At 47.5% G+C, this 20,584-nt stretch overlaps 1 protein-coding gene across 2 annotated transcripts in view; it reads left to right on the forward strand.

The window, feature by feature from the left end:
• ABL1 (ABL proto-oncogene 1, non-receptor tyrosine kinase) overlaps window positions 1–19,325 on the forward strand; it is a 117,713-nt gene extending 98,388 nt beyond the window's left edge. For both annotated transcript variants that reach the window (XM_060270197.2, XM_035112972.3), the window contains exons 7-11: window positions 5,646–5,830; window positions 10,089–10,241; window positions 10,931–11,020; window positions 12,035–12,199; window positions 14,241–19,325. In XM_060270197.2, coding sequence (XP_060126180.2) covers window positions 5,646–5,830; window positions 10,089–10,241; window positions 10,931–11,020; window positions 12,035–12,199; window positions 14,241–15,898 — 2,251 coding nt within the window. In that variant the 3' untranslated portion in view covers window positions 15,899–19,325. The remainder of the gene's footprint in view (window positions 1–5,645; window positions 5,831–10,088; window positions 10,242–10,930; window positions 11,021–12,034; window positions 12,200–14,240) is intronic.
• Window positions 19,326–20,584: the final 1,259 nt, after the last annotated feature.

A 20,584-nucleotide genomic window follows, 5' to 3' on the forward strand; every position in this document is an offset into this window, starting at 1 on the left:
AATACTCTGCTAGATAAACCCACGGTCTGATTCAGCATGAGACAGGTTCCTATCTTTTTAGTATAATGGCATTACATTACTGGACCAAATAGATTCTGAGATGGTGTGTGAGGGTCCTGGCTTAAACTGCATGCAGTCCCTGCCTTTAATTGGTGACACAGTGCCTGGGCCACCTCTTTCTGATCCCCAAGGGCTGCCCTTGGCATAAAGGGAAGCTTACTTCTGCTGCTTTTGTTGCATCTCCTATCCCATATCTTAATAAGAAACTTGAGAGAGGGCTAAATAACCCAATGCTGTCACAAAAACATGGGATCAGGCCAGTGGCCCATCTAGTCCAGCCTCCTGTTCTCACAGTGGCCATTTGGGAAACCCTCAAGCCCATTATGGGAAACCCATGAACAGGACCTGAGCGCAAATGCTCTCCCGCACCCTGTGGTTTCCAGCAGCTGGCATTCAGAAACATTGCTGCCTCCAACTGTGGTGGCAGAGCATACACATTGTGGCTGGCGCCAATGAAAATGCTCACCTCCTTGCCCCTGTATGGTCATAACCCCCAGGATGCCCTTGTCCCTTCCATCACTCCTGCCTTTCAGTCTGTCTCAGTCCTGATGTGGTGCACCAGTGTTTCTACCTCCTCTGTGATTTTACAATAAAACCTCATGATGAAAGATTCCTTCCTAATCACCACAGCTCTTTGTACAAAACGAGCTCTTCCCCTCCTTCCTTCCTTCTTTCCTTCCTTCCCCATAGCCAGCAAATTGCCCATAATGACACCCCTTTTCTCTCCCCACACCGAACCATCATTCTCCGCTTTGCAGTTACTGGAGTTCTCAGGAAGTCTCTTTCTCTCTCTCTCTCCCCCCCCCCCGCCCCCACCTTTTCAACACACCTTCCACCCTCCTCTCTCCTTGTCATCTTGTGCTTTTTAGTGATTCCTTTCTCCTCCCGCTATTGTCTGGATTGTGTTCCTCTCCCGCTTCTCTCCATTAAGCATCTTTGCCATTCTTGCTGTCTGAAGGATTTTGACCTTTCAGTGTGCTGCAATTATTGCTAGCACTTTACATTCTTTGTCTGGGGAAATGGCCTCTGAGCAATCTAATAGCTGGTGGGTGACTTGATCAACTTTTTGGGGGGCATTGTCAGTGTCTGTCTTGAAAGGAACTTGGGCTGAGCTTGGTGCCGTGTGGGAGATATCTATTTCCTTTCCGGGATGCTTCCTCTGTGACTTAGGAATGATTAAGTGTTGGAAACAACCCCAGTCACTGGGCAAGGGGGCAATCTGCAAATGGGACATTTATACATCTCTCTCCCCACCCCACAGGGAAACACGCACACCCACACCCACCAGAGTACATTTGAAAATGATTATGGTACTTCCAAACCACTCAGAAAGCTTCAATTTGGATCATTTGCAGTGCATAGTCATTAAATTCATCTCACAATAAAGGGTTGTTGTTGTTGTTGTTGTTGTTGTTTAGTCCTGTCCGACTCTTCGTGATCCCATGGACCATAGCACGCCAGGCACTCCTGTCTTGCACTGCCTCCCGTAGTTTGGTCAAACTCATGTTCGTAGCTTCGAGAACACTGTCCAACCATCTCGTCCTCTGTCGTCCCCTTCTCCTAGTGCCCTCAATCTTTCCCAACATCAGGGTCTTTTCCAAGGAGTCTTCTCTTCTCATGAGGTGGCCAAAGTATTGGAGCCTCAGCTTCACGATCTGTCCTTCCAGTGAGCACTCAGGGCTGATTTCCTTCAGAATGGATAGGTTTGATTTTCTTGCAGTCCATGGGACTCTCAAGAGTCTCCTCCAGCACCCCTTCATGGATCAATGCCTTGTCGTGGCGAAGGGGCTTGAATAACTCAGAGAAGCTATGAGCTATGTCATGCAGGGCCATCCAAGATGGACAGGTCATAGTGGAGAGTTTTGACTAAACGTGATCCACCTGGAGAAGGAACTGGCAAGCCACTCCAGTATCCCTGCCAAGAAAACGCCATGGACAAAGACAACAGGCATAAAGGGTAGTATTTATAGCAAATAATGCATGTGAGGCCCTTCCATTTGGGGAAGAGGTAGTGCATCTGCTGTGCATTCAGAAGGCTCCAGGTTCAATCCCCAATGACATCTTCAGGTGGGAGAGACCCCCGGCTAGCTCAATATTACCTATAAGGTAAAGTTAAAGGACCCCTGGATGGTTAAGCCTAGTCAAAGGAGACTATGGGGTGTAGCGCTCATCTTTCTTTTCAGGGCGAGAGAGCAGGCGTTTGTCCACAGACAGCTTTCCTTTATTGCCTATACTGACTGGCAGCAACTCTCCAGAGTTCCAGGCAGTTTCAGGCAGGGATTCTTTCCCAGCCCTACTAGGAGAAACCTTCTTCTTCTTTGGCGATCACTCATAGCCGAGTAAGATTGTCTTCCATAAACACGGTTTTAACAATGGGTCCGTAAGTGACTGTGGAGGCCAATTCTGGATCCACACGTCCTTCCACTGTGGGGATATTGGTTTCCAGGCGGGAGTTGATCACGGTGTGGATTTGCCATGCGTGCCTTCCTCTTAGCACGTTTCTCTGGGTTGAAGCTGGGACCTTCTGCATGCAAAGCAGATGCTCTGTTCCTTTCCCCTTTTAATTTTTTAGATGTCAATGCACATTATTCCACTTATTTCAATGTGTGATGAGCCAGCCTTGCTATTTTGGGTGTGTTCGTGCATGTATGCTGTTTATTGTAGTAAGTGGATCCTGGACTTAATGGTTACCATCATGGCACTACTGCTCCCCACCCCTGACCATCTCAGACACATTATTGATTGATTGATTGATTGATTGATTGCATTTACATACCACCTTTTTTCCAGGAGCTCAAGGGGGCCCACATGGTTCCCCCTCTCCTCATTTAATCACAACAACACTGTGAGAGTGAGTGGCTGGCCCAAGGTCACCCAGTGAGCTTCATGGGTGAGTGGGGATTTGAACTTTGGTCTCTCAGGTCCTAGTCCAGCACAAAAACCACTACACCTCACTTGCCCTTTATGTCTGTTTTGCACAACTTTCCAGGTTGTGCCTGGATCAGGAGCCCTTTTTCCTCACCTTTCTGTTGGTTAAGAGAGAGAACTTGAGGAAGTGCACCCTACACTCTGCTCTCTCTCTCTCTCTCTCTCTCTCTCTCTCTCTCTCACACACACACACACACATGTTGAGGTCACCAGCGTTTCACAGAGTGGTTAACTTTCCTACATAATTAGCATGCCCACCAAAAGTTGCCCACCTGCTTCCCCTGTAGCAAGCCTGATGATCCCACACTGAAATGCTGACGGTTTATCCCTAAGACACAAGCTTTTCTTCTGCTGCATCTAAAGGCTCATTCAGGCAACTTCATCTCTGATAATGGCACCACCAGTGTCTCATAGAATTGTAGAATTGTAAGCGACTCAAAAGTCCAATCCTTCCTCAGTGCAGGAATCACAGACAAAGAATCTGGCTGAAGATTATGGGAGTTGTAGTCCAACAACATTTAGAGATCAAAGTGTCTCTCACCAACCTCATCCAATCGCTTCCCACTCCAAACACAGACTCTCCCCCTCCCAACCTAAGGCTTACTGTCTCAACTGGTTCAATTTGCTCCATGCTGGGATCCTCGTCTCCAGTCCAACCCCTCCTGCAAAGGGAACTTTTCTTTTTTTTTTTTAGGGGAAGAAAAAAAATTCAAGTATCACTCTCTGTCTCTTTCCTTCTGCACTCTGTTCTGCACTGTTAGTGACCCCAGGTCGCAGGAGCAGATGGGGAAAGTGTCTTGCTTCCCGTTCATCCATCTGTCTGTCTCCATCTTCTCTTTGCAAACGGCTCACCCCTGTAGACTCCCAGTCCCTTCAGGGGGGGTGCTGTCACTGTCCTCCTCAATGGATTTCAGATGCACGTTGGTGACCTCACTGAATGACTGGAGTCGGCAGGAAATGACGGTCGCTAATGACAAGGTCTTTTCTCCCCTTTATGTGCTGTGTTGACGGCATTCTCGCTGACGAGAACAGGACATGTCAGCAACGGTGTGTGACAAATTAATGTGCCCTTTCAGTATGGCGCTCTCTCATTGAACAAGGAGCTCTTCTCTAGCTCTGCCAGTGACTTTGCAAAGTTCATGAGTCACTGGGAAAGTGGTTCATGTATCTTTCACATAGGAAGGGAGTTCCGCAGTTGGATTGATTTCCAATTTAGCGTGGCGTTGGGTAGAAACAATTTATTCAGCCTCATCGAACATAAGAAGGACCATGCTGGACCAGGCCAATGGCCCATCTAATCCAGCATCCTGTTTTCACAGTAGCCACCCAGATTCCCTAGTGGTAGACCTTCAAGTAGGACCCAAGCACAAGAGCAGCTCTCCCCTCCTGTGGTTTCCAGCAACTGGTATTCAGAACCATTGCTGCCTCTGACTTTGAAGACAGAGCATAGTTATTATGGCTAGTAACTGCTGATAGCATCCTCCTCCATGAATTTGTCTGCTTTAAAGCCATCTAGGTTGGTGGATATAATTCCCTCCTGTGGCACTGAGTTCCACAGTTAAATACATGCTGCATGAAGAATGTCTTTATATAATGCCCCCCCCCAATCCACATTCTAAAAGGGTGTAAAGTGTAAAACCAACACTTCAAACTGGGCCCAGAATCAGATATTCTGCAAAGACCTTTTAAAATTTCCTCAGGCTCTGTAGTTTATAAGTCACCCAGATGATACATTGTAAGGGCAGAGTATAAATCCAAATAAATAAATCGTCTGCCATTATTGATTCCCCCCCCCCTTCCCTCTCACTGAGGGAGTCCTAATGAGCTTCAGAGGAAGTACAGGAGTTGCAGAATGCTGTTTGAAAATGACTGTTCTACATCTCCTTTCATTCTTGACCTCTGCTGGGGGAAATACTTTCCTCGAGGTTGCTTAGTCTGGTGTTCCTTCAAAAGGAAGCTTTAAAAAGTCTCAGTTCTCTGCTAGCACCAGAGCCGTTGGTTGGGAGGAGGCAAATCAGCAAGTGGTGAGCAGAGAGTTCAATCCTGCTGGCTGCGGGGGTCTGCTTTGCCAGGGAAGATGCACACAGCAGGATTGAGCCCCTCCCACCCATTTTTGGTGTCACCCAGTGACATCAGCTGATGGACAGTTGGGTGTGCTTTTGCGGAGAAATGGCCTCGTGGGCCAAACTGGGCTCCCTGGCAGGCCATTTCTCCATCCCTGAGGCATATCCCTGATTTTGCCAGTGGGGTACAGTGGGAATATTTGAAACTCCCTGCAGCAAACAGCCACCGCCACCAAATTGTAGATGGCAGCAAAGAAGCCACAGCTATCACTGCCATCCCACTCACACATTCAGTTGGTAGAGCATGAGACAATTCATCTCAGGGTTGTGGTTTTGAGCCCCACGTTTGGCAAAAAAAAATTCCTGCATTGCTGGTTGCTGGACTAGATGACCCTTGTGGTCCCTTCCAACTCTGTCAGCATCAACATTTGAAACGTGCTTGTGTAAATTTGATGGAGCAGCCTCTGGTTGCGTGAACTGACTCTTAATGAAAAGCAGTGAGCTCGTAATGGAACAGAAGTTGTATCTGCGGTGCCCACTTCCACATAGCTGGAGAAAGATTTCATAGCCCATCTTCCATCACTGCTGCCATAGGGACCTGGCTGCCCGGAACTGCCTCGTTGGGGAGAACCACCTGGTGAAGGTGGCCGATTTTGGTTTGAGCCGTCTGATGACAGGTGACACCTACACAGCTCATGCTGGCGCCAAGTTCCCCATCAAGTGGACTGCGCCGGAAAGCCTCGCCTACAACAAGTTCTCCATCAAATCTGACGTCTGGGGTAAGAGCTTTGTAGCGTGCCTGTGGTGTTCTGTTCTACATGTAAATAATTTTGTGTTTGTATATATGTAATAAGTCTAGATTAATAAAGTGATATGTGGTACATGCATAGGTAAGTATATTAGGTAAATTGAGGGAAGCATTAGGTTGGGAGGCAGGAGAAAGTGTGCTTGGAATAGTGAGAGTGAACAGGAAGAACAGAAGAAGAGCCCTGCTGGATTAGGCCAATGGCCCCTCTGGCTCAACATCCTGTTCTCATGAATAAGCGTTTGAATATTGGTGGGAGACAGTTTGGGATCTAAATGATGTTGGACTACAATGCCCATCATCCTCAGCAGGCTTAGCCAACGGTCAGGGATGATGGGAGATGTAGTCTAGCAACATCTGTGGGACACCCCCCCCCAAAGGGTGGAGGACTCTGGTTCTGACAGACAGTTCAGGGCACTTGGACTTGGGAGTTGGATATGGAGAGAATGACTGGATGCGGATGGGGTAACTACGTTGATTGTAACCAATTTTTGCATGATGGTTTCTGAGATCAAGGGAACAGGTCTTCGTTTGTGCTCAGACACTACCAGAAACCATTTGGAATCAAGATGGCAGGCTGAACCTTTCAAAACTGCAGTGATATCAGCCACTGATTTCAAAACTGTCTGGACTCCTATCATAGCTGTAGAAAAATCCAGTTTTCCAAGATGGATAATATGCCTGCATCTGTGGAGGCTGTGGGTTGTGTTTTTTTTAAAAAAAACACCTCATTTTCTCCTCAATTCCCCAAGTGCTGGAGGTTCAAGCTGTTAACAAAATAAATTTCTGGAAATGGCTGGACTAGAACAGTCCTTGGTTGTTTCCCATGTAATGTGATGTGACACCTCTCAATACACAAGATGGTAGTGGCCTTCCCTTCATGTTAAGAGAGAGGGGTGGCTGAAGTAATTACATACAGGTCGCTGAGCTGATGACAAGAGGCTCTGCCTTGCCTAGGGGAATCTCAAGTACCTTTCAAACACATTTGGAGCATATCCCCAAAGAATCCCCATAGGCACCAAAGAATCCTGGGAAGTGTAGTTTGTTGAGGATGCTGGGTAAACTTCAGTTCCCATAATTCTTTGAGGAGGAAAATGTGCTTCAAAACTATGGTGTGTACACAGCTTTCATTTCCTAGGTGAGTTCTAAGAAGTCTCCTCTTTCTCCTGGTTCTTGCAATGCTTGAGGATTTCGTTCTCCCATCTTTAAGCAAACCAACCTGATTACTGATACATGTATCACATTATCCTTCCTTTGGGGAAAAGCCATAGCTCAGTGACAGAGCATCTGTCTTGCATGCAGAAGTTCACAGGTTCAATCCCCAATGGTATCTCCAAGTGAAGCTGGGAATACCCCCTGCCTGAAACCCTGGAGAGCCACCGCCTGACATTGTAGATAGAACAGCTAGATGAACCAACGATCAGTAGAATGAAGCATCCTATGTTCCTACTTAAATTGGCCTTTTATTTAGAACTATGAGGACTGGAATCTTGCTTTGTTTCTAGGAGAAGGGCTGTAGCTCAGTGAACATTTGCTTTGCATGCAGAAGCTCCCAGCTTCAATTCTCAGCATCTCTGGATAGGGCTGGAAATGTACACTCTCCGATACCCCTGGATAGTAGCTACCTGTCAGTGTAGACAAGATTGCACTAGGTGGACCAGTGGTCTGATTCACTTTACTTGTGTATTCTTGGAGGAAGTATGCCTCTGAATACTGGGAATCACAGGTGGGAAGAGCACTGTTGCGCTGCTTGCAGACTTCCCTTGGGGGCATCTGTTTGGCTGCTGTGAGAACAGAACACAGGACTAGATGGGCCCCTTTTGGCCTGATCCAGCAGCCAGGCTCTTCTTATGTTCTTATGATAGAGGCGAGAAAGGAGGTCAGAGGGCTTTTTTGGAGTGAGTTAGAGAAGGTGAAGGAGAGCTATTTGATTCCCAGAGAAGAAGAAGCATCTCAATAGGAAAGGAGGTTTCAATTAATCCGCCCCGACGTCTCTTAATTGTGCCTTTAACAGGACTTGAAGGAACTTGAAGCGTTCGCACTGGAGACAAGCTAGTAAATTGAAAATTAGGCTAATTCTGCCCTGTCTTATCTCATGAGACTTGTCTGGATTGATGAAGAGGCTTGTTACTCTTCCTTAACGTCTCCGCAGCCGTTTGGCATGGAACGTGAGCAGCCCAGAGCGGGGAACTGCCAGAGCATGTTTTGCTCGTGGCTCTCCCACCTCTGGGGAACAACTTTACAAGTTGCATTAAAATCAGTTGGGAGTAGGCAAGCCTGGAGTGGGGACTCCTGCATAGTAGCATTGGGCAGCTTCACCCAAGTGTGAATAGTTATGCAGCATTTTTGCCCCAGGATATGGAGAACACTCCAATCACAGCAGGGGCAGAGGTGTGACAGAGGGACCCACCAATTGCAGAGACTGTGTCAGGGCAGCAAATCACACAGAGATGCACCAGGCAACCTCCTCTGTTTCAGAGGCAGCTTCCATAGGCTTTCATTATTTCAGTGGTCTATTTCTTTTACTCACAGGAAGGAAACAGGGAGGGGGGATGGGACAAAAATTGAGAAAATAAATAAAAATAAATACCAGCTCATACTAATCTGTCCCTATGACTCCTGTGATGTCAGTGGTGCTCCAGGGTTGTAATAAGAGAAAAGACTCCCCCCCCCAGGTGACCTATCCTCTCTTTGATCGGAGATGGTGAGAGTCTGCATGCAAAGGGGTTGCTGCTAAGTGATTGCCCCTCCTCAAAAGAATTATTATTATTATTATTATTATTATTATTATTATTATTATTCATTAAATTAATTTATATCTCACTTGTATGGCGAAATGACTTCTAAAGCAGTTTACAACTATAAAATCAGTACATAGTTAAAATATACACTAAGAGATCCAAAGTGTAAGTAGATAAATAAGTGTAAGTAGATAAATAGGTACCGCTCCAGCGGGAGGGTAAACAGCGTTTCCGTGTGCTGCTCTGGTTTGCCAGAAGCGGCTTAGTCATGCTGGCCACATGACCCAGAAGCTGTCTGTGGACAAACGCCTGCTCCCTTGGCCTATAGAGCGAGATGAGCACGCAACCCCAGAGTCATCCGCGACTGGACCTAACAGTCAGGGCTCCCTTTACCTTTAAGAGATCCACAGTGGCATTAAAATACCCTTAATTAAAGTATTCAGCAAAACATGGAATTACAAAGCATGACAGGTTTTTCGGGTTTTTTTAAAAATAAGTTAAAACAATAAAATTATAAGTTCGGTTCACCTAAAATGGTGTGTCTTCAGGAGACAGCAGAACGTCAACACAGATGGGGCCTCTGTGGCATGCCATGAGACTGTGGCTGCCAGTGAAGCAGCCTGCCTTTGTGTTACCACCAGCTGATAATCTTCACCTTTCCCCAGAGGACCCTTTACCTGGAGGGTGCCAAAGATTTGGGCAGGGATGCTCTGCGAGCAAAGTATCTCAATTGAGGTTTATATATCAATCTATTGACAACGACAGCAACCCTCTGAGCAATCTACATACAGTTATATGTGAACTATTCATTAAAAGCATCAATAAAATCAAACATCGTAAATCATATTGACTTAAAACGCATCAAAATATAGACAAAACCAGCAATTTTACACGTTTGAATATGCTTTGGTTGCCCCTTACTTTTGCTTATTAACTCCAAATCAGGGATAGTTTAGATGGCCTCATTACCTCAGCAGTCATTTTGGAGAGATTTGTTTTGGTTTAACTAGCCCTGGTGGTTACTTCTCCTAGACTTTTGCTTGCCGTGCACGAACCTGGTTTGGGTATGTGCACTGCATGATTAACAGACAAGCTAAGTGTGAAGCACACACACAATAGCTCCAGTCCCTGTATTTATTGAGGCAATGCTTTTTTTTTCCCTTGGCAAAGAAATTTAATGAATGAATGAATAAAAACAATAGTTCAACACAATATAATTGCATGTTAAAATTATGTGCAGTACGCCATGTTAGCCCTAACTCAGAGTAGACCCATTGAAATTGTTGGGCATTTCAGTGGGTCTGCTTGAAGTAGAATTTAGTTGGCTACACCTGTATGTGTCCATTAATTTCAGTGGGGCTACTCTGAACAGAAGGTAGATACAATCTGTTGTTGTTGTTGTTTATACATGTTCCCCCACCTTTGCCATAAGCTCCTATTTAGAGCACCAGTTCATTGAAAATGTCTTACTGACTTCCTCTTCCCCTGTAGCCTTTGGTGTCTTGCTTTGGGAAATCGCAACGTATGGGATGTCTCCCTACCCTGGGATCGACCTCTCTCAGGTCTATGAGCTCCTGGAGAAGGACTACCGAATGGAACGACCTGAGGGCTGTCCGGAGAAAGTCTATGAGCTCATGAGAGCATGTAAGGTTTTACTTACTTCTACATCTCAGTGGGTTGCTGGGGTCGGCTCCAGTTACGGAGAAGCAGGGAGCTGTTCTTCACCTGGTCTTCTGCCCTTACTGACCCTTGATAGATGACAGGCCCAGATGTCCCCTTGAGAAATGTGAGTTAATTGTTATTCCAACTGAAGATGAAAGCATTGCATTGTTTCACCTGGCTTTAGTTACACTCATTATGTTCTTGTTTATTTTATTTATAGCATTTACATCCCACCTTTTTCCCCCAAGGAGCTCGAGGTGGTGTACATGGTCTGCCCCCCACTCCTCATTTAATCTGCAGAATGTAATCTGGCGTAGGTTAGGCTGAGAGACGATGCCTGGCCCAAGGTCACCCATTGAGCTCTATGGCCAAGTGTGGGATTTGAACCCCAGTCTCCCAGGTCCTCATTTAATTCTCACACTGACCCTGTGAGGTAGGTTAGACTGATAGCTCCTATCGCTTCACCCTCATGGCTAGGAGGGAGAACTCAATGAAGTGCACCTTCTCACCTATCAGTTCTGCCAGAGAGTTTGGCTACTCCTCCCAAAGAACTCTTAACTTTTGAGAATGGGAAGAAACTGCATGGTAGAAACTGCATGGGGTTTGCACATGTGTGTTGAAGGTATTTCACAAAAATGCTAACATTCCCCCCTTCCTTTCCTACTTTTCAGGCTGGCAGTGGAGCCCATCCGATAGGCCTTCCTTTGCAGAAATCCACCAAGCGTTTGAAACTATGTTCCAGGAATCCAGCATTTCTGATGGTAGGTGCCATCACAGATAATTCTCGCTCTGTGGGAGGCGAGATAAGTGCTTTGTTTTCTGCTTCATTGCTTCATCTGCATAACCCCACGCATCTTATTTTATTTTTGGAGATGTAGTGGAAATCTTCTTTTGATAAGTCAGGGTAGGGGGCCACCAACATTTCTGGGTCCAGAAACTCAGGCAAACAAAACTCACTGCAGTCAACCGAAGGCAACCAACCATGCCCTCAGCACCAATGAAAACTAATAAATGAATAGAAAGAACCTACCCAAGTGATGCTGACATAAAAACCTCACATATACACTGAGTAAAAGAATCTAACTTTACCCCCCCAACTGAAAATAGAGACAATGTAGATGCTTTTGTAACCCAAGAAAATCTTTAATAAAAAACAATTTAAAAAGAAACTCAAGACTAGCACCCAAAATGGACTACAGTAGTAGCCTACACAAACACGCACACAGAGATGCTAGGGACTGTGTCCCCAACCCTCTCTGCAATCCAACCCCTTGCCATTCCCCCCATTAACCCCCTAGAGCTTCCCCTCCCCACCCCATGCACCTAGTAAGCAGAGCCAACCAAGGCTGGATCGAGACACACCAAAGAAGCGTTTCAGTTTAAAGTGTTGTAAATTTAAACAAGGAAAACAGGCAGAGAAAAACAGGACTCCACATCGCCACCTGGTGGCACAATGTTATATCGCATATACAACGCATATAAATCGCTTTTCCTTTACCAGTCTAGCTGAGTCCCAACTTATATTTTTGTCCCCATCCTCCTTCTCCCTACTGAGTTTTACAAGGGGCAGCAGCAAGACTTGATAAGGAAGCTGATGGGCAGGGCCGCCACCTGAGCTGGTTGCAAGGAAGGCTGGGATTGGTGGGGTGGTGCCTCACTTGTCCTAATAGAATGGCCTGCAGTGCAGTAAAGGCTTAATTTATGTCATTTTCTAACTCTGTTTAGTGCCTCTTGACTCTTTGCTCTCTCTCGCCCCCCCCCCTCGTATTTTCCAGAGGTGGAGAAAGAGTTGGGAAAGAAAGGAATGAGAAGCGTAGTGAGCACCTTACTACAAGCTCCAGAACTGCCAACAAAGACAAGGACATCCAGAAGAGGAGCTGAATGCAAAGAAGCCAATGAGAGCTTGGAGGCAGGACCCACCAAAGGGCCAGGGGAATGCGGTATGTCCTAGCTCTGGTAGCAAGGTGACTCAAGGTGGCTCCAGGAGACTTGAGGCACCTTGAAGAGGCTTGAGGCAGCCTGCAGCGCACAAAGCAGCAGGGTCAGGACTCCAATGCACCATTGGGGTTGCTCCTTCCTAGATTTGATGTGTGTGTGTTTATGAGAAAGAGATATAAGATTAATGTGGTTGTTTTATATAGCATTAAAAGGATTTTTTGAGAAGTATGCTCATACCAGGGCACAGTCTGGATTTTAACTTTTTTTAAAAAAAAAAGTTAAACAAATTAACAAAATTTATATGCCACTTAATTGTACATGGAACTCCTAAGCACTTTGGACAAATAACATTAAGCAAACATTAAAATTATTGACAACAGGCAAAGTTAAAAACAGGAGTTAAAAAAAAATTATTCCAAAGGGTGGGTGACACTCAAATTAAAAACACACCCAAGTTCAAAATCAGTTAATTTAAAACATGTTAAACAATGAGGGCAAGCCATCTCCAGAGAGGTGGTGTTAAGGGGGTAGCCCTTGCCCTTGCTTCTCTCTGAAGCAGCAGCTGCTGCTGCTGGGGGCGCCCCTGCCCCCATTGAACCAGGCCTTGATGTAGCTCCTACCACCCTGGTAGATTGAGCCCAGGTGTGCTCTCAAGCAGTCTGGCCAGGCCTCCCTCTGCCAGTGAAATCCGGCTGCTGTGGAGGAGGGTCACTTACGGTCTCCGGCTGCTGCACTAAATTGGGCCCCCTTTACCCTGATCCACCAGCCAGGCTCTTTGTGTTCTTACTAGCTGTGGTATTTGGGAAAGATCCTCCATGTCTAAGAGAAATCTACCTGGAAGTGCCACTTGCTGGTGAGGCAATGGCATGGGCCTTCCAGCCCTGCTTCTGGGTTTGGATGGGCTGCTGGTCTGATCCAGCAAGGATGGTCTGCCTCCGCTCTTGGGGACACTATGCCCCCTAGTGCCAGTTGCTTAGAATTCCAAGTGTCCCTGGTGATGCGGGTATGCTGAGATCTTGCTTGTGGGCTTCCCATAGGGCATCTGGTTGATCACAATTGTATTTCCCAGTCCTAACTGGGAATTGAACCTGGGACCTCCTGCATGCGAAGCAGGTGCCCTGCCACTGATCTGTGGTTCCATGTCTTAATGTTAAAGAAAGATTCCATCCCTCATGGCTCTGAATTAAATAGAGGCATAGGAAGAGCATTATTCCATCATGCCACAGTGACTGGCAGTGGCTCTCCAGGGTTTCAGGCAGCGGGTCTTTCCTAGCCCTACCTGGAGACACTGCCAGGGATTGAACCTCAGACTCTCCACATACATAGCAGGTGCTGTATTGCTGAGCTAAGTTTGCAGTTTGACACTTGAGATTAAGAGGCAGCAACACACAAATGGCCACCCAGCTCCAGAAAGGCTATTCAAATTGGCCTACAGCCCAGAGATTTCTGTTGCAAGTTACTGGAGTGAGAACTTAAGAAGGGCCATGCTGGTTCTTCAAACTCCAAACTTGTCCACCATCCTCTATTCCAGCATCAGATAACCAGACCATGTGCTACCAAGGGCACTGGCATGATGCTTCCCAGCAGCTCTCAGATAAACTGCCTCCGAACAGAGAGGCTGCACCTAACATGGCTAACAGCTGCTGATAAATAAACCTTCCCATTCCTGATCCGCTCTTAAACTCAGTGGTCGTCACTGCATCTCACAGTAGTAAATCTTTAAAAGTAGCTGCTTAACGGAACGAGCTGGGAAGTCATTTGGTGTCCTTAGATAAGCTGCTCTCTGCCCGCCCCCCACCAAACAAATCTGCAGCATGGCGCGGGATAATCATGCTGCTGTACCTTATAAGAGTTACTGACATAATTCATGTGAAGCACTTTGAGAGCTTAGAATAAATACCAGGTCTTATTATAATAGCAGTGTAACTTATGCCTGCCACATTTCAAATCAACCTCCAGACAGGCCCATAAGGCGAGGAGATTGGTTTGCCGGTTAAGCAAGTGCTGTCTAATTCTTGACTCTCTCTTTTTCCTGCTCTGCAGATCCCACGGACCACGAACCAGCCGTGTCCCCCTTGCTGCTGCGGAAGGAGAGGGGCCCTGCAGACGGGGGCTTGAATGAGGATGACCGCTTGCTCCCGAAGGACAAGAAGACCAACCTCTTCAGCGCCCTCATCAAGAAGAAGAAGAAGATGGCCCCCACCCCACCCAAGCGGAGCAGCTCCTTCCGGGAGGCGGACACCCACTTGGACCGCAAAGGAGGGGGTGAAGAAGAGGGCAAGGAGGGCAGCAACGGGGCTGCACTGGCAGACGCCGAGGACCGCTCCAGGTTCCAAGGTGCCATCAGTGAGGCTGGAGTCACCAATGGGACTGTGTCTGGGAGCTCAGGGTTGCTGTCGCCTAACCCCTGGAAAAAATCTGGCCCTGCCACTAATAGCCGGCCAGGGGCCAGTGAGGAAGAGAACAGCTTGAATGCTGCCAGCAAGCGCTTCCTGCGATCGTGCTCGGCCTCCTGCGTGCCCCATGGGACCAAGGACACAGAGTGGAAGTCGGTCACCCTGCCCCGGAACCTGCAATCCACAGGGCGTCAGTTCAACTCGTCCACCTTTGGGGGGCACAAGAGTGAGAAGCCTGCCCTGCCTCGGAAGAGGGCCAATGAGGCAAAGGCAGACGTCGTCACCCGGGGGACAGTGACCCCACCTCCTCGGCTGCTCAAGAAGAGTGATGAGGCGCCTGAAGACGTCTTCAGAGATGCCGAGTCCAGCCCGGGTTCCAGCCCGCCCACACTGACACCGAAACTTATCCGGAGGCAGCAGCTTGTGCCTCCTTCTGCCAGCCTTCCTCACAAAGAGGATGGCATGAAATCCAGTGCCTTAGGAGGTGGTTTGGGAGCAGAGCAGAGCCCCTCAGCCAAAGCTGGCATCTTCCTCAGCAAAGCCCCTGCTGAAGAGCCCCGGCTCAGGAAGGCAAAACAGCCTTCAGAGAAAGACAAGGGGAAGCTCTCCAAGTTGAAACCAGCCCCGCCCCCTCCACTCTCCTCCTCCTCTTTTTCCATAGGGAAAAGCAGCAAGGGGGGTCTTAGCCCAGGACACGAGGAGACACCCATGCCAAAGGGCAAGCAGCCAGCTCAGGCCACAGACTCTTCGAGCGTCGAGGCCCCCAAGTCCAGTCTGTTAGCGGAGGGGATGAAAAAGCCTGTGATCTCCTCTGTACCAAAGCCCTCATCCTCCACAAAACTGGTGCTGATGGCAGCCTCCCCCTCCACTACTTCTCCCTCATCTGCCCCAAGTGTTGACCAGCCTCCCTCTACGGCCTTCATCCCCCTCATCTCCACTCGTGTCTCCCTGCGAAAGACCCGCCAGCCCCCTGAGAAGATTGCCAGTGGTGCCGTCACCAAGGGAATGGTCTTGGAGAGCTCTGAGGCTCTGCGGACGGCCATCAGCAAGAACTCTGAGCAGATGGTGAGCCACAGTGCCGTCCTGGAGGCAGGCAAGAATCTCTACACTTTCTGCGTCAGCTACGTGGACTCCATCCAGCAGATGCGGAAGTTCACATTCCGGGAAGCCATCAACAAGCTGGAGAACAGCCTCCGGGAACTCCAGATCTGCCCTACCGCAGTCACCGGGGGCCCCTCTGCCACCCAGGACTTTAGCAAGCTGCTCAGTTCTGTGAAAGAAATTAGTGACATTGTCCAGAGGTAGCAGAAGCCACTGGATGCCTGTAACTGGGGAAGATGATGGGTTGCTGCACAATTGAGTGCAGATGCAGGACTTGGGGGTGGGGTGGCACGGGTGGGGGTGGAGGGCATCAGTTGGGACTGGCCCAAGACATTTTGTGGCCTGAGGCAGAAAAAAACAGCCCCAAAATCATCACACATATTAACTAACACAGGGTGATGTCTTCTGCGCTTGACCCAGCTGAAACCAGTGGGTCCCAGGAAATACAATTCAAGGGGTGTGTGAGACTGTGAAGCTCACTGAAGTGAAGCAAGTCTGGATCTGGTCACTGCTGGAACAGGAGGCTTCCCAGGAGATACAAAGGTGCACCACCTGGGGTCCTGTGATGGAAAGAAGTCAATACACAAACAGACACAGAAAGTATGCAAGAACAGCTCTCCTCAATTTTAACCAGGGGTTACACAGGATCCTCTGAGGGTTTCTACCTCCCTCCCTCTGTGTTACCCTTAAGGGCTCTCAAAACCCTCTGCTTCACCTTGAACCACGCCATCCTATCAGGTGTGGGCACAAAGCTGCCTGTTCATTGCAAGTCTAGCCCCTGAACCAGACTCATTGAGAGATGGTCCACCCATCCGCACCTCTCTCTCCCTCTCCCTTTTCTAACCCAGATTCCCTGCTGCCTCGAAATCCTCTTATCTGTGGAGTTCTTGCCTTGAGGGAAAATGACTGAACAGTGTTGAGGCTGGCATCATTTTCTTTTATTCCTGTTTAATGTTTCATTCCTTTTGGGCTAACCTGTATGTTGGAGGCTGTGCTTGATGGACCCTGCTGCCTGGACCAGCTTTCCTGGCCAAAAGGTGTATGGAGGAGGTCTCTTCAAGTTCCTCCCTCCTCTTCTCCCCGGTATGGTGTTTTATTCCACACCTGCCCTTCTCCACTTCCCTGTCTTCTGCACCACATCTCTGTTTTTTCCAGTTTAGAACTGGCTAGCGAAGGGGACAGAGGGAGGAGGAGATACTGGCAATGATGCAAAAGCTCTGTCTTGCCAGTAGGACCTGAGCAATTATTATGTCCCTTTATTATGTTCCCACCACTACCTGTATCTACCGTCCAGGGGTCCTTACCTTACCTTACCTTACCTTAGACCTGTTCTAGTGGTGAAAAACCACCACCACCACTGCATTCCCACCTCTCCAGTAAACAGCCAAGCCAAATTATTTCAAAAATGGCATGATTCAACCAGGGGTGAATTGCTAGCATTTGACTATAAATTAAAATGGGAGCTGTAAAACTCCCCCCCCCCCAAAAAAAATTATGTAGCACTGTCCTGCAAAGAAACACTTTTGGTGGGTTTTCAAAAAATTTGTTGATTTTCATAGAGGTGGGGCTTACTTATCAGTATTTAACCAGAGGCACACACTATCCTCCCACACTAATTTCCTTCCTGAAACAAGCTGCAGTCATTCCACTGTAGATTGACTTTGTGCTTTCATATTTGGACTACAAAGCACTTTGTTCAGAGCATGGATAGGAAACCTGTGGCCTTCTGGATGCTGTTGAAACTCCCAATCCCCAGCAGCCAGCATGGCCAACAGTCCCGTGGGGATGGGAGCTGTGAGCCCAACAATGAGGGGGCAGGCAACTAGTTCTTGTTGGATGCCTAGCCCCTTGTCAGGGATTATGGAAGTTGTAGTCCAATAACATCTCTAAGGGCACACAACCCCTGTCTCTTGATTTAATGAAAACGAACTGCAATCCTTTGTGTTCATAAACCCCTCTTGACAAAGGCTCATCTTACAGTAGCACCACTCCTAACAAGTGCCAAGAGGGGATTAGATGATTAAATGCAAAAGGTAATTCCCTGCAGATGCCAAACTAGGCATGTCAGGAAGAAGTGTGCAGGAAGAAGGCATGTCACATGCTGTCTTTGTCTCTGTAGGATCCCTCATCCTCAATTAAATAGATAGATAGATATATAGATAAGATAGACTTGGATGGCTTTAAAAGAGGAGTGGACAAATTCAGGGAGGAGAAGGCTATTGATGGCTACTTGCCACCGTGGCTATGCTCTGCTTCCATAGTCTGAGGCAGTAATGCTTCTGATTTCCAGTTGCTGGAACTCTTGAGAGGGGAGAGTGCTATTGAAATCATGTTCTGTTTGCCTGTTTCCTGCAGGCATCTGGTTGGCCACTGTGAGAACAGGATTTTGAGCGAGATGGGCCATTGGCCTGATCCAGCAGGCTCTTATGTTCTTAGATAAACAGACACGCACAGGGGAGCATTTGATCCCATCTGCCCAGAGGGTTCCAAGAGCCAGGAGCAGTTTTATCCAATGAGACATTTGTTGACAGAATCTCCTATTCCAAGATCATAACTAGTCCCCTGCCCTTTTGCAAAGCAATCAGCTCCCCTGTCTTGCTGGCTTCCCAAAACCTTGTCCCATCACCTGCTCGGTCTACTGTCACATTCACTGCCCAGGAGGTTTCAATCCCACCTACTGTCCCCTTGGCAATTTGTTTTTTGGATCAGCTCAATGCTACTTCACCCTATTAACTGCAATTTACCGCCACTTGGTTTTTTAAAAAGTGAGGCTCAAGGAAACCAAAACCGATTATCATTCACCTCTTCCTTCTCTTCTTTGGCCTCGCACTGTCCTTATCTTCTCTATGTGTCTTCAGCACTAACCACTTTTAAATTACATTGCTGCCTTCCTCTTTGAGGGTTTCTTTAGCTGTGATTCCTGCATTGCAGGGGGTTGGACTAGATGACCCTACCAATTCTATGATGCTACGATTTCCTTTTTTATACGCTGTTTATGTCGCTGTGACATTTCTGAGACTCTTTCCTCTCCACTCCACCCACAAAACCCACTTGCACACCGCTTTGCAAAATAGTCATAACATATTTTTTTTTGTACATGACAAAAAATATGGGGATGTAAATGCACCACTGCCGGCTGCCTTTGTGGACCCAGACGTGCATGACAAAAAGCAAACAGTAGACCAAAAAAAGACTTGCACCCCTAAACACTCACATACACACCCAGAAAAAGATATCTCTCTTTTCCTGTTGGACTCTACTGTTTCCAGAGGGTACCAGTTTCGTTTTTGTGGATAATCTCTTGTTGCCACTATAGATATATGTTTGTAACTCAGTATTACACACAGTTTCGTAGGTTTTTCTGTCTGTTTTGTTTTACAACATGTGAATAGCTGTGTCTCTCTTTGCACCCCCACCCACCCACGCAATAATACTTGCAGGACTTTGTAGTTTTCCTCCCTCAGCTGATGATTGTCCAGTTCAGAATGCGGGGCTGGGGGCTGGAGGATACCTTCCCTCCCCCCTGTAAATGGCTTTCTCTCTCTATCTTTGGCTTTATGTTTGTTTTTTTAAAATAATTCCAGATTTTTCTTCCTTAGCATTTTTTTTAAATAAATTGATGTCAAAGAAAGGAGGAGCATTTTCTTCCCTGTCAAATGGAGTCAAACTCTGTCCAGTTTCAGATGGATAGGAAGGTTGACACCCTTTAACACCTGACGGTACGCTGCACAGCCTCATTGCGAGATTCAGCATGGAAGCAGCACTTTTATCTCTCTGGATTTCTGGGGAAGGGAGCCTTCTACCTGCTCAAAAGTCCACACACACACACACAAAATTGATCTTTTTTGGATAGACAAAACAGGTCTCAATATGTGGTGAAGCTCCTCCCCAGAAAGAAATTCTCACACATAGAAAACTAATGCATAAGCAAGAAGGGCAATGCTAGAGCTTTGGTAACCTTATATCTAATTCTGGGGCAAGCATAAGCATCTCTCAGGAGTTGGGAACCCCCCTCAGGCCATGGACCACATTCCCTCATGAGCAGCATTCCAGGGATGAGGAGGGCCAGAGGTGAAAGTGTGTGAAGGGATGGCAACAAATGCAACTCTGCCTTTGAACAATAGGCTATATTGGACAGGGATAACTTGGCCATGGTACTCCATGCTCTGGTAACTTCCGGACTGGATGGTTGCGGTGCGTTCTCTGTGGGGCCACCCTTGAAGAAAGAAATGCCAACTATTCCAAAATGCAGCACCCACATTGCTGTCTGGGGTTCCTTCAGATCTCAGCTGTATTGGTTGCCAGCCAGGCCCAATTCCAGATACACACTATTGTTTAAAGCCCTAAATAGCTTAGGTCCTAAATATTTGAAAGACTGCCTCCTTCTCTACAGTCCCTTCCCTGGCTTGAAAATCTTCAGAGTGGGGCCCTCTTGGTAGTTTCACCACCTTCATAGATTTGGGGTGGTGGCATCCAGGGAGAGGGTCTTCTTTGTGGCAGCCCCTAAGCTGTGCAACCTGCTCCCCACGATGGTATGTCTGCCACCTTCGCTATACAGCTTTTGGCAAATGCTGAAAATGCACCTCTTTACCCTGGCCTTTGACATCCGGGGTGTGTGTTTTCAGGGCCCACCCTGCAGCTGATCGTAAACTGGTTATGATTTGGAAAACCATTTGAAAACTGACCTAACACTAGAACGGGGGCATCCAGTGAAACTGGGTGTTGGAAGATGCAGGACTTTTTCACACAGCTCAATGCATAGTTACTATAGAACTCACTCCCACAAGAGGCAGTGATGGCCTCCAACTTGGATGGCTTTAAAATATAATTCATGGAGGAGGAGAAGGCTATCCATGGCTGTTAGCCATGATGGGTATGCTCCACCTCCAT

Source organism: Zootoca vivipara, chromosome Z2 (genome assembly GCF_965207765.1).
Source record: "Zootoca vivipara chromosome Z2, rZooViv2.hap1.1, whole genome shotgun sequence".
In the NCBI taxonomy this organism is placed as follows: Eukaryota; Metazoa; Chordata; class Lepidosauria; order Squamata; family Lacertidae; genus Zootoca; species Zootoca vivipara.